General features: G+C 37.7%; 1 protein-coding gene across 1 annotated transcript in view; it reads left to right on the top strand.

Annotated features, from left to right (window-relative positions):
• The window catches only part of SNW1 (SNW domain containing 1), a 33,030-nt gene that overhangs the window by 15,243 nt on the left and 5,350 nt on the right, over positions 1–12,437 (top strand). The window contains exons 4-11 of the mRNA XM_003987872.5: positions 1,707–1,802; positions 1,897–2,003; positions 2,943–3,047; positions 4,212–4,281; positions 4,972–5,037; positions 6,702–6,818; positions 7,874–8,015; positions 12,059–12,155. Coding sequence (XP_003987921.1) covers positions 1,707–1,802; positions 1,897–2,003; positions 2,943–3,047; positions 4,212–4,281; positions 4,972–5,037; positions 6,702–6,818; positions 7,874–8,015; positions 12,059–12,155 — 800 coding nt within the window. The remainder of the gene's footprint in view (positions 1–1,706; positions 1,803–1,896; positions 2,004–2,942; positions 3,048–4,211; positions 4,282–4,971; positions 5,038–6,701; positions 6,819–7,873; positions 8,016–12,058; positions 12,156–12,437) is intronic.

Here is a 12,437-nt window from a genome sequence, read left to right as displayed (position 1 = left end):
CTTTAGGTCCCTTTCAAATGAACACTGAGAGGATGGTGACACTACAGCTCACATATCAGTGGTTATGTTTTGTGGTAAACAATCTATACTTTTCTTGCCTGATCCTTTGTCTCATTCCTGAGAAAAACAAGCTAAAGGATTAGTCTATAGTCATGAGATAGTTTTTTCTGGGAAATCCATAGCTTATATAAAACATTCCTCATCAATAATATAGGTGTAATCATTGTGCATATGCATACCTCAAGGTTGATACACAAATTCAATTATATATATAAAGCTAAAGAATAGTGGCACAAAATAAGTGCTTAATAAATTTTAGCTATTATTATTACTTTAATAGAATACATGACAAAATAGAAAATAATTTCATACTGTGAGCAATGCTTTGAAGACAGTAAACAGTGCTGTGACACTAAGTGATGGGATAAGGAGGGGTTGCTGCTTAGCAGGGTAGTCAGGGGAGGACTCATAAGTGCAGTCATGACCTTTGAACAGAGACTCAGAGGTTGAGAACTCATGTGAAGAACTAAGAACAACACTATTTAAGGCCCAGAATTTGGGAATGGCATGTTGTGTTTAAAACAAACAAACAAAAAAACAAAGAGCTGATGTGATTGAAGCATAATAAATGAGGAAGCAAGAGGTATGGGGGAGATTAAAGGTGTAGGCAAAACCAGGTCAGGTCTTATAGGCTATGAAGTGTTTTTTGTTCTGCCATTTGGAATAAGAAATTAAGAATAGCCAGCATTTCCTTTAAGCTATTTTTAAGGAATGTCCTGGTAGAATGCAGTTATTGATAGAAGACTTTGGCTTATAGTAGTAATTTTTGAAGGTCTCAAGTACCTGAGAATTGGGTTTTCTTTTATAATCATTAGTTGTTCTTTATATGTGTATCAAAAATTCCCTACTAAAGCAGTAAAATCTAGCATGCTGTTTATTTGCTAAATTCTCAGTACTTCTTTTTTTCAATAAAGTCTGCCATGTAAGGTTTTATGAAAGTATTTGAAAAGTATAGGTGGACACAAAAGTAAGTGATACTCTATTTGTCAGGGGCCTACTACATCAGTGTCAGCTTCATAGAGACTTGGGGAGCCCAGTAAAAATTCTGGCCTTTGTAAATTTGGATAATGAATATAAGTGGTGTATGTAGAATATATTTTTACTCCCCGCCCCCCCCCCCCAGAAGAAGTGTTCTGGGTTTTTTGACCATGACACGTGTTCATTACTTAGTCTGTGAATAGAATTGCTGTCAGAAAAGACAAACATTATTAAGTAGGGTGAGGTCAATGAAATTTTCCAGGCCCAGTGAATTTGGAAATTATTTGGTAACCTGACTTAAATTCTGATGAGTTTGTAATCCAAGATAATGGTGCAATAGGCAATTTATATCATCATTAATTTCAAGTCTTAGTGAGTCTCAAAAATAGGGATCACTGATGCATAAGATTTTGTTGGCACAATGTATTTGGATACTGACTTGATTAGAACTCAAATAATTTAAATGCATGAGGTCAAAGGAAAATTATTAACTTATATAGCTGGGGCAGTAATTTGTGTATATATTTTAAGCTTCCTTGGTTTTAAAATCTAAAAGACAAAATCTGTGTCCTAAATTTATAAGTGTGCTGACTTCTGAAATGACTTAATGAGGTTGCTTCTTCTCATTCTCTGCTTTTCTTGATCCTGCTTGTGTTTGAACATTTTAGGTCATTTATAGCAAGTACACTGACCTGGTTCCCAAGGAAGTCATGAATGCAGATGACCCAGACCTGCAAAGACCTGATGAGGAAGCCATTAAAGAGGTAACTGGGCATTGATACATATATAATTATTTTAGATGGCTTTTGACGTCTTTATTAGCTTTCAGACAACTCCTTGCTGTGTTTCTTATTTCAGATAACAGAAAAGACAAGGGTAGCCTTAGAAAAATCTGTATCACAGAAGGTTGCTGCAGCCATGCCAGTCCGAGCAGCTGATAAACTGGCTCCTGCTCAGTATATCCGGTATGATCTTGCCTGGAAGTCTTACTTTCATGTTGGACTAGATTGGGGTTGGGGGTCCTGGTATTCCTTCACTATCCTACTTAGTCACAATTAGACAAGCAATTTTTTGAATAATGACTTAAAGTCTGTTGACTCTGCAGACTCTTGAAAGCAGAATTTTTTAAGATATTTTTGAAGATATTAACTATTATGTTGTTCTCAAAATATATTTATTTGTTTTTAGAAATTAACAGTTACTTACAGCATGTGACCCAAACCACAAATACTATTTTAGTTTCCCATTTATATATAATAAGCATCATATATTTATATAATATTTTCATAATGATATAATATTAGTATATTGGTAATGTCATAATTCATTATATAATAGTTATATAACATGTAATAATAGAATAATAGTAATGTACTAATATTTATATAATGATAGGCATATTTATAATACTTATAAATTGTGAGGGATTTCATTCAACTAAATCTTTGTGTAGAGAGATGATTCACATGTATAGGAAAATTCAGAGCTTATAGGGCTGCTACTATTATTCTTCTCTGTTTTACAACCCATGATTAGTCAGGAACTACTAATTCTAAGTTGCCTGCTGAAATATTATGGGGTGTTTCTTCCTCAAACGCAGACTTACAAAATAGGTACCATTTTCTAGACCTCTTACCTGTGAAATTGAACACCATGCCTTCTGTGGTGGAAAATGGACAAGGATGGATTATTTGCAAACCAATATGACTCTAGTTCACATTTTGCTTATAACTCATAATTGCTGTTCTCTTACCTTCATTGCTATCTACCTAAATATTTTGTAATTTTCTATTAATACTTTGTGAAAGGAATTGACAATATAGTCTAACCTAGGATTATAACAGAAGGAAATAACCCATTGAGCTTGAACTAGTTACACCTTTAGTTTCATCTGCATTCTTCAGATACACACCATCTCAACAAGGAGTGGCTTTCAACTCTGGAGCTAAACAGAGAGTTATTCGGATGGTGGAAATGCAAAAAGATCCAATGGAGCCTCCACGGTTCAAGTAAGTAGATGGCCTGTAAGAATAAACCTCTATTCGGGGTGCCTGGGTGGCTCAGTCAGTTAAACGTCCGACTTCGGCTCAGGTCATGATCTCACGGTTCGTGGGTTTGAGCCCCGCATTGGGCTCTGTGCTACCAGCTAGGAGCCTGGAGCCTGCTTCGGATTCTGTGTCTCCCTCTTTCTGCCCCTCCCCTGCTCATTCATTCATTCATTCTCTCTCTCTTTCTCTCTCTCTCTCTCTCTCTCTCTCTCTCTCTCTCTCTCAAAAATAAATAAAGATTTTTAAAAATTTAAAAAAAAAGAATAAACCTCTATTCTTAAAAAAGATACCAGAGGAGAAAAATGTCTCAAATGTCCATCAGTAAGTGAGTGGATAAATAAATTGTGGGACATCTATACATGGAATACTATTAATATTAAAATGGAATAAATAAAAAAGAATAAACTTAATACATGAAATAACATGAATGAATCTCAAAATAATTATGCTGAGTGAAAGAAGCCAGGCAAAAACAAATACATTCTGTATGATTCCATTTTTATAAAACTCCAGAAAATGCAAACTAATCTGAGGTAACAGGAGGTAGATCAGTGCCTATGGTGAAGGAGGGGAGTACAGAGGTGAGGGGAGGAATAAGAAGGATAGGCAAGGAGCATGCAGAAACTTGGAGGTGATGAGTGTGTTTGCCATCTTGATTGTGATGATGGTTTCACAGGTGTATACTTGTGTCAAACTTAAACTGTTCATTTAAATATTTATAGTTAATTGTATGTCAGGTGTACCTGTTATTTAAGAAAACTGTTATTTAAAAAGAAGAAAAAAAGTGGGGGTGCCTGGCTGGCTCAGTTGGTAGAGCACGTGACTTGATCTTGGTGTTGTGAATTCGAGCCCCATGTTGGATGTGGAGCCTACTAAAAGTATATTACTCTATGAAATGATAATGATACTGTGGAGATGAAGGTGGGTAATGATGATGACAAAGTTGGCTGTGTTTAACAGTTGTCGAAGCTCAGTGACTGATATATGATAGATGGGCATATATTATACACTCTTTTTTTATATATTTGAAGTTTTATAAAAATGGGAGGGGGAGACTTGAGACATATTAGCTAAAATGGAAAACTGTGTAACACTCTCTGGTTTTGCTTTGATTTTATCCTTCAGGATTAATAAGAAAATTCCCCGAGGACCACCTTCTCCTCCTGCACCTGTCATGCATTCCCCTAGCCGGAAGGTAATCTTTGCTGTAGTCTAACATCTTTTTTTGTATTCATGATTATTAATTTTATAAATAACCTTCCATAGAACAAAATCTAGGTGCCTGTACAGGTACATTTTGCCACACTTACTACTTTTTTAAGTTATCTTTCAAGATCAAATGGGGAGCCACTCAGGGCTATAATTTGTAGGTAGTTCCAGAGTGTGTAAGAGAACGTATGTGAAATGTTAGCTATTAGTTTTCTTGTTGTTAGCCTAACCCCTGCTATTAATGGAATGAACAGGGTCTGCTATTTGACAAGCAGAATATTGTCATAGTTATAAGAAGTAAGTGCCTGGGATTAATAGCCCCCTGATAATCTGAGTGGCATTTTTTAGATATGATTTATTATCCAACTAAAAGAACAAGTTTTCATCTCAAAGAAGTCATGTCACTTTAAATATGGAAAAATACTAACCATTTATAATAGTCAAAAATAATGTATAGATTATTTTCCATTTTTTTTATATTAAAGTTACTACTAGAATCCATGGTGAAGGAACATAGTATATAGTGCTACCAAACAAATGGAACTTTGGCCTTGGACTACATTCATTCATATGTCAGTGTATATTGAATTATCTTTGAAGAGAAACATTGCGCTTGGGTTTTTATCTAGACTATAAATCTAAAAATGTCTCTTTTTCTGTTCTTTTGTCAACTCAGATGACTGTGAAGGAACAACAAGAGTGGAAGATTCCTCCTTGTATTTCAAACTGGAAAAATGCAAAGGTAATGAAGTTGTCATAAAATCAGTCTCCTACTTTTAGAACCTACTGGAAAACACTCAGGAAAGATGTTCAGCCTGAAAAACTTTCATTAAATCCTCACCATCTCACTTAGCTGAATGTTTTCAAAAAGGAACACCCAACTTATGTGACTTTTTTTTTTGTAATGTAATAGAAATATAGTATGCCAGTCACATGAATACTATGTAGATTCTTTTAGTGAATTGTAGGTATCAGAAGCTTATAGAAAAGAAATAGGTAAATTAAAGTGACATATCAATGAATGATAGTCTTCTTTAGAAAACTGGAATTGATATCTCAAATTATTTCTGAAAGAAATCAGTTTAATAATATGACAAAAAAGAGTAATTGTTTGGATATATGCAGTGCTTTAAGTTTCAAACTTTTTTTTTCTGTTTATAAGACTATATGCATAAGCTTTTTAAATCCTGTACATCTCTAAGCACCAAAGCTTGCAGGAGTCATGAAGAATCTGTACCATAATGTGAAATAAATTCTCTGATCACTATTTCCCCTTTTCCCCCAAATCACGCTTTATAATTCTATTTTTGATGGGTGATGAAGGCCACTTTAATTTGTAGATTAAATAGAACTACTTTTTTAAATTTATTTTTTATTTTTTTATTAAATTTTTTGTGTGTCTTTATTTTGAGAGAGCGTGAGCGAGTGAGTGGGAGAGGGGCAGAGAAAGTGGGAGACACAGAATCTGAAGCAGGCTCCAGGCTCTGAGCTGTCAGCACAGAGCCTGACATGGGGCTTAAACTCACAGACTATGAGATCATGACCTGAGCCAAAGTAGGACGCTTAACAGACTGAGCCACCCAGGTGCTCCTAAATTATTTCTTAAAGGAAGTTATGTACTCATCCTAAAACAAAAGGGTGTACTTTGGTGTATTAGGAGTAAAGACCATGGACAAGAGTCAACATTTAGGAATCTAATCATAAATCTGGAAGAATAAAGCTAAGCCTGAAATGTCCATGGTGTTCAAGTATACTCCTTGAGTTACTGAAAATAGGATGCAAAATTTCAGAACACAGAATCTTAATTTGTCAAAATATCTTTTTTCCATTTACTAAAACTTACAGTATTCCAAGAATCTGACAAGTCATTAAAACAGTACAACACGTTAAACTACCTACGTATACTCTGATGTTAGTGATTTGTTCCACTTTTGTATGATTGGTCTATTACTTGAGGAACAACTGTTTAGCTATTTGATAGTGATTTCCTTTTACCCTAACTCATAATTATTAACATGAGAATCTTTTTGCCCTGACCTTGGGCTCTGGTATCCTACTGTCCAAGTTTAAATTTTAGCTCATCTGTTTATTAACTGTGTGACCTTGGGGACATTACCTAAGCTCCCTACCTCAGCATCATCAGCTGTGAAATGGAAACAACAGCGTTACCAGCCTTACAGAGTCACTGTGAAGGTTAAATAAGACCGCAGACATGAAGTGCTTTCAGTTAAGACTTTACACGAAGCTCTCAGTGTGAGCCTCTGCTGCTGTTTCACAATTGGGAAGAAAGATGTAAGAACAAGAACTTCAGCTCAGTGGTTGTCAAAATGGACATATTTAAATCTAACTTTAAAGAATCTGTTACCACTTTTTTATGACTGGTGATTCCTGCCTGCTTTCGCACAGGGTTATACAATTCCATTAGACAAGCGTCTGGCTGCTGATGGAAGAGGCCTGCAGACAGTTCACATCAATGAGAACTTTGCCAAGCTGGCTGAAGCCCTCTATATTGCTGATCGGAAGGTTGGTCTGTCATAATTAACGGGTGTAATGCTCTTGATCATTTGTAAATCTATTTTTGGTTACCTAAGATACTGTTTGTTTGTTCCAGTTTTGTTGAGAAATAACTGACTCATCACTGTAAATTTTAAGTCCTACAACATGATGGTTTGATTAACACAAGATACTGCTGTTTTAGGTACAGTACTGGGTACCTAGAGAGACAGTCACCTGTAGCATGGACGCCAGACATGGCAGGTGCTATTTGCAGCTCTGCGCCTGGTCTCAGCCTTTGTAGACTTGTACATAGACTCCATTGCTGGCCAGCCAGCCTCCTCAGAACACTCCAGAATGGTGGTTCACTAGGCTCATCTCATTTTTAAAGACATTGTCGACTGCTATTTTTAGGTTTTACAATGTTTTTCTTTCTTTTTTTCTTTTAATAATTTTTTCTGTTTTAAATATAGATGTCTCCCAAAAAGTCAGCAAGGAAGGGCAAATAAACATCCTGATGAATTAAATGCTGTAGAAAATGGTAGTCATAATAGCAATTGTCTATTAATATTATGGCATTAATATTATTAATATGTGACCTGGAAGTTCACATACCTCATGGCACATGTTTAAAACATAGATAAGTATACATCCTACATCACAGCAAGCACCTTTCTAAAAAATTATCTCCTGCTAAGGCTTTATCTTGAATTGTCTTAATTGATTTTGAACACATTACCAGTTTCTGCTATGTTACTGATACTGAAAATTGCTTAATTGGAACCTGGTTTAACGTAGTTTTTGGGTTGTTTCTGAGAAAGCATTAGTGAAACAGCGACTTACAAGATTTATTGGGGTCGTTATCATTTGAACCACTAAAACATTTTCCAGAGTGAAAAATCTAAGTTCGCAGTGTCTTTTAGGCCAACTTTGTTTTAGTGGACAAGAATCTTTGTTTTAATCGGTAATAACAAATCTAAATTCTTATAACTGCTCTTTGAAGCCAGACTTCTGTCAGGGTTTTGGATGATAGCTGTGACTTACCCTCCAATTGTGTATTATTTAACATCTGACTTTACTAACAGGCTCGTGAAGCTGTAGAAATGCGTGCGCAAGTAGAGAGAAAGATGGCTCAGAAAGAAAAGGAGAAACATGAAGAGAAACTTAGAGAAATGGCCCAGAAAGCCAGGGAGAGAAGAGCTGGGATCAAAACCCATGTGGAAAAAGGTATGACATTCTCTTTACTGAGTTGAATTTACATTGTGAACATTTAGAGACTCGCCATTGTTTTTACTGCATAGAAAACTAGTACACACCTATAAAAATGTAGACATTTCAGAAATAATATAGAAATGTAACAATAACTTCTGCTTTACTGAGCTGTAGCAGTAGAAAATAAAGAATATATATTTGAAGATGGGCCTTCAATGTAGTATGAGACTACATTGGAATTTTTTTTTTTTTAATGTTTTATCTTTGAGAGAGAAAGAGCACGAGCTGGGGAGGGCAGAGGGAGGTAGACACAGAATCCGAAACAGGCTCCAGGCCCTGAGCTGTCGGCACAGAGCCCGACGCAGGGCTCAAACTCACAAACTGTGAGATCATGATCTGAGCTGAAGTTGGATGCTTAACCAGCTGAGCCACCCAGGCACGCTTGGACTTTTTTTTTTTAAGTTTGTTTATTTATTTTGAGACAGAGCATGCACGTGCACATAAGTGGAGGAGGGGCAGAGAGCAAGACAGGGAGACAACCCCAAGCAGGCTCTGCAGAACTTGATGCGGGGCTGGAACCCACAAACCGTGAGATCGTGACCTGAGCTGAAGTTGGACACTTAGCCAACTGAGCCACCCAGGTGCTCCTACACTGGACATTTTTAAATTAAATTAAAAATCATTTAAAATTGCATATTATGGAGTGGTCAGGTCATGATCCCAGGGTGATGGGATTGAGCCCCATGTCAGGCCCTGTGCTGAATGTGGAGCCTGCTTAAGATTTCTTCTTTCAGGGCACCTGGGTAGTTCAGTTGGTTGAGCCTCTGATTCTTGATTTCTGCTCAGGTCATGATTTCACGGTTCATGAGATCGAGCCCTACATTGGGCACCATAATGACAGCATGGAGCCTGCTTGGGATTCTCTCTCTCCTTCTCTCTGCTCCTCCCCCAGTTCACACATCCATGCTTTTTCTTTCTCTCTCTAAATAAGTAAATATTTTAAAAAAGAAAGTTTCTAAGGGCATCTTGCTGGCTCAGTTAAATGTCTGACTTCAGCTCTTCAACTCAGGTCATGATCTCATGATTGATGAGTTCGAGCCCCACATCGGGCTCTGTGCTGACAGCTCAGAGCCTGGAGCCTGCTTCAGATTCTGTGTCTCCCTCTCTCTTTGCCCCTTCCCCATTTGTGCTCTGTCTCTCTCAAAAATAAACATTAAAAATTTTTGAAAAAGTGAAATAATGAGGGGGTAGCTCAGTCGGTTAAGTGTCAGACATCGGCTCAGGTCACGATCTCACAGTTCGTGGGTTTGAGCATCACATTAGGCTCTGCACTGACAGCTCAGAGCCTGGAGACTGCTTCAGGTTCTATGTCTCCCCCTCTCTTTGCCCCTTCCCCACTTGTGCTCTGTCTCTCAATGGTGAATAAATATTAAAAAATTTTTTTTCAAATAATCAATCCTAGACTAGTACAATTATTCATTCCTTCAATGCATATTGAGCATCTACTATATGCAGGGTTCTCTTCTAGACACAAGGTTTTCAGTTAAATTGAGAGTATAGCAGTGAATGTAATTATCATTACTAGATAATTATCATTACTAGATAATTAATAACATTATCATTACTAGATAATGTTAATTATCATTACTAGATAATTAATAACAATAGCATAATAATAATCTCTATGGAGAAAAATAAAACAGGCAAGGAGGATAAAAGTACCAGAAGGAAAGGATAGTCAGAATGGACCTGACTTCTTAGATGATAACATTAGCACAAAAACTTGAAGGAAGTAAGGAAGTGAGTCTTACTCTGTGGAAAAGCATCCCAGACGGAAGGAACAGCAAGTGCAAAGGCCCTGATTTGGGAGTATACTGGGTGTGTTAAAGAAAAGCAGGGAGGCCAATGTAGCTGGACTGGAGCACGCTGAGTAGTAGATGAGGTGTCAGAGTGGTTAATGTAAATATGAAGACTAATGGCCAGATCGTGGGTGGCCTTTTAGCCATTTTAAGGACATGGCTTTTACTTCAGATAACAAGGGAAGCATTTGAAGGGTTTGAGCAAAGCAGCACAATATGCCATATATGAGCAGGCTGTGGAATGGGCATGTGGAGGAGCAGGGAAACCATTTGGAGGGCTGTTGCAGTAATCCAGATGAGAGATAACGAGAGGTAGGGAAAACATGGTCGGATACAGATGTGTTTTGAAGGGAGAGCCGTCAAAATTTGCTTATGTGTTACGTAGAGGTATGAGAGAAGAAGAGTCAGGGATTATTTCCAGAACTTCATGAGCAGTTGGGAGGGATTGAGTTTCCACTTACTAATATTGGGAAGACTGCAGGGGAAGAGGTTTGGGAGGGAAAGATTAGGAGTTTAGTTGTAGACACGTTAAGTTTAAGATAGAGGTGTCAGGCAGGCAGTTGGATATAGGAGTCCAGAGTTCAGCTTTAGAGAAAGAACCAGGATTATAAGTAGTGATCCATACCCTTGAATCATATGTGAATGACTTAATAAGGCAAGTTATAAAAACCTGCTTGTTGTACATATACTTAGCCACGGAAGGTAATTAGAAGATTTTCCCTGTATCTAAGTTCTCTACACTGGTGAGGATAAGAAGGCACAGAATGATTTTTGAAGAATTAGTTAAAATTTTGACAAATGTGTTGCCAGATACTAATAACTAACGTTTATTGAGTGCTTATTATGGCAGACACTACTCTGAGCACTTTACATGTACTGCCTTATATACTCCCTCCAGCGACCCCATGCAGTGGTTGTAGGACTGTCACTGTTTTACAGAGGAGACTAAAGCTCAGAGTGGTAGAGTAACCTGCACAGGGTCATATTGCTAACCTGTCATAGGAACAGGATGTGAATCCAGACAGGCTGGCTCCACCAAAGCACATGCTCGCACTGTGTCCCTTCAGACTGGAGAGAGAAGAGAAGGTGAAGATAGACATAAACACCATAGGTAGAGATCAAGACGCAGCCAGCTGTGGTGGACCACAAGCAAAAGATTCTTTATTCAGCCAGTCTTTGAAAATACAAGGGTACATTTACACATAATTTTTTTTCCTGAAATTTTAATATGACAATTTTAATTTTTTTTTATTTTTTTAGAGAGCGAGCAGGGGAGAGGTACAGAGGCAGGGTAGAGAGAGAATCTTAAGCAGTCTCTGTGCTCAAGGGCAGCCCAACGTGGAGCTCAGACCCATGACCCTCGGGTCATGACCTGAGCTGAAATCAAGGGTCAGTCGGTAAAGCATTCAACTCTTGGTTTCAGCTCAGGTCATGATCTTGAATTTTGTGGGTTCAAGCCCCACATCAGGCTCTGTGCTGGCAATGTGGAGCCTGCCTGGGATTCTCTCTCTGCCCCTTTCACGTGATCATGTGTGCACACGTGCTCTCTCTCTCCCTCAAAATAAGTACATAAACTTAAAAAAAACACACACACAGAAAAGTTGAAAGAATTATACAATGAACAACCATATCTCCACCACCTAGATTCTACAGTTAACTTTTTTTTTTCACAATTAACATTGCTAAATTTGCTTTATTACCTGTCTACCCATCTGTATCCACCGTCAGTTCACCTTACAACTTTGATGCATTTCAAGTTAAGTTAAAGACATCATCAGTATACTTTACCTGTAAACACTGCAGCTGCATGCATAATTATGGAATTCACATTCAAAAATGAAACTGGGGCGCCTGGGTGGCTCAATCAATTAGGCAGCCGACTCTTGATTTCAGCTCAGGTCATGATCTCACATTCGGGAATTGAGCCCCAAGTCAGGCTCTGCGCTGAGCATGGAGCCTCCCTGAGATTGTCTCTCACCCTCTCTCTCTGCCCCCCCCCCCCCCGCAAATAAGTAAATAAACTTTAAAAAATTAGATCAATACTGTTGGATTTAAATTAATTGCAAGTAAGTTAAAAGGGTTGAATGTGACTATAAAGAAATTCATGGAATTTTCTGTCGTAGGTTAAAGAATATTCTCTGGTTCCAGATATTAATGGGTAACATAGTGGTGAAGTAATTTTCAACTCTGTTCACACAGAGGATGGGGAGGCACGTGAGAGGGATGAAATCCGGCATGATAGGCGAAAAGAAAGACAGCACGACCGGAATCTTTCCAGGGCAGCTCCTGATAAGAGGTAGGTGCTATTTGAGATAAATACGAATTATGAGGAGTGGCTTTTCTGAACCTTTTAGGGAGAAGGTTTAGTCCACTGGGCCCAGTTTTGCTTCTCTGCCTTTCCTTTTTAGTTTGATAACTTACTAGATCAGCACTATTTTCTCACAAACTGTTCACTTTTTCTTAGAAGAAGAATTGACTGTCCCTGGAAGTAATCCTTTCTTATCACCTTGTAGATGTATAGAATAAGCTAGAATTGCGAATGACAGAGGGATATAGAAAAGGGAGTTCAGATCATCTT

This window comes from Felis catus, chromosome B3 (assembly GCF_018350175.1).
Source record: "Felis catus isolate Fca126 chromosome B3, F.catus_Fca126_mat1.0, whole genome shotgun sequence".
NCBI classification, from domain to species: domain Eukaryota; kingdom Metazoa; phylum Chordata; class Mammalia; order Carnivora; family Felidae; genus Felis; species Felis catus.
This window is presented reverse-complemented; position numbering and strand designations above follow the sequence as displayed.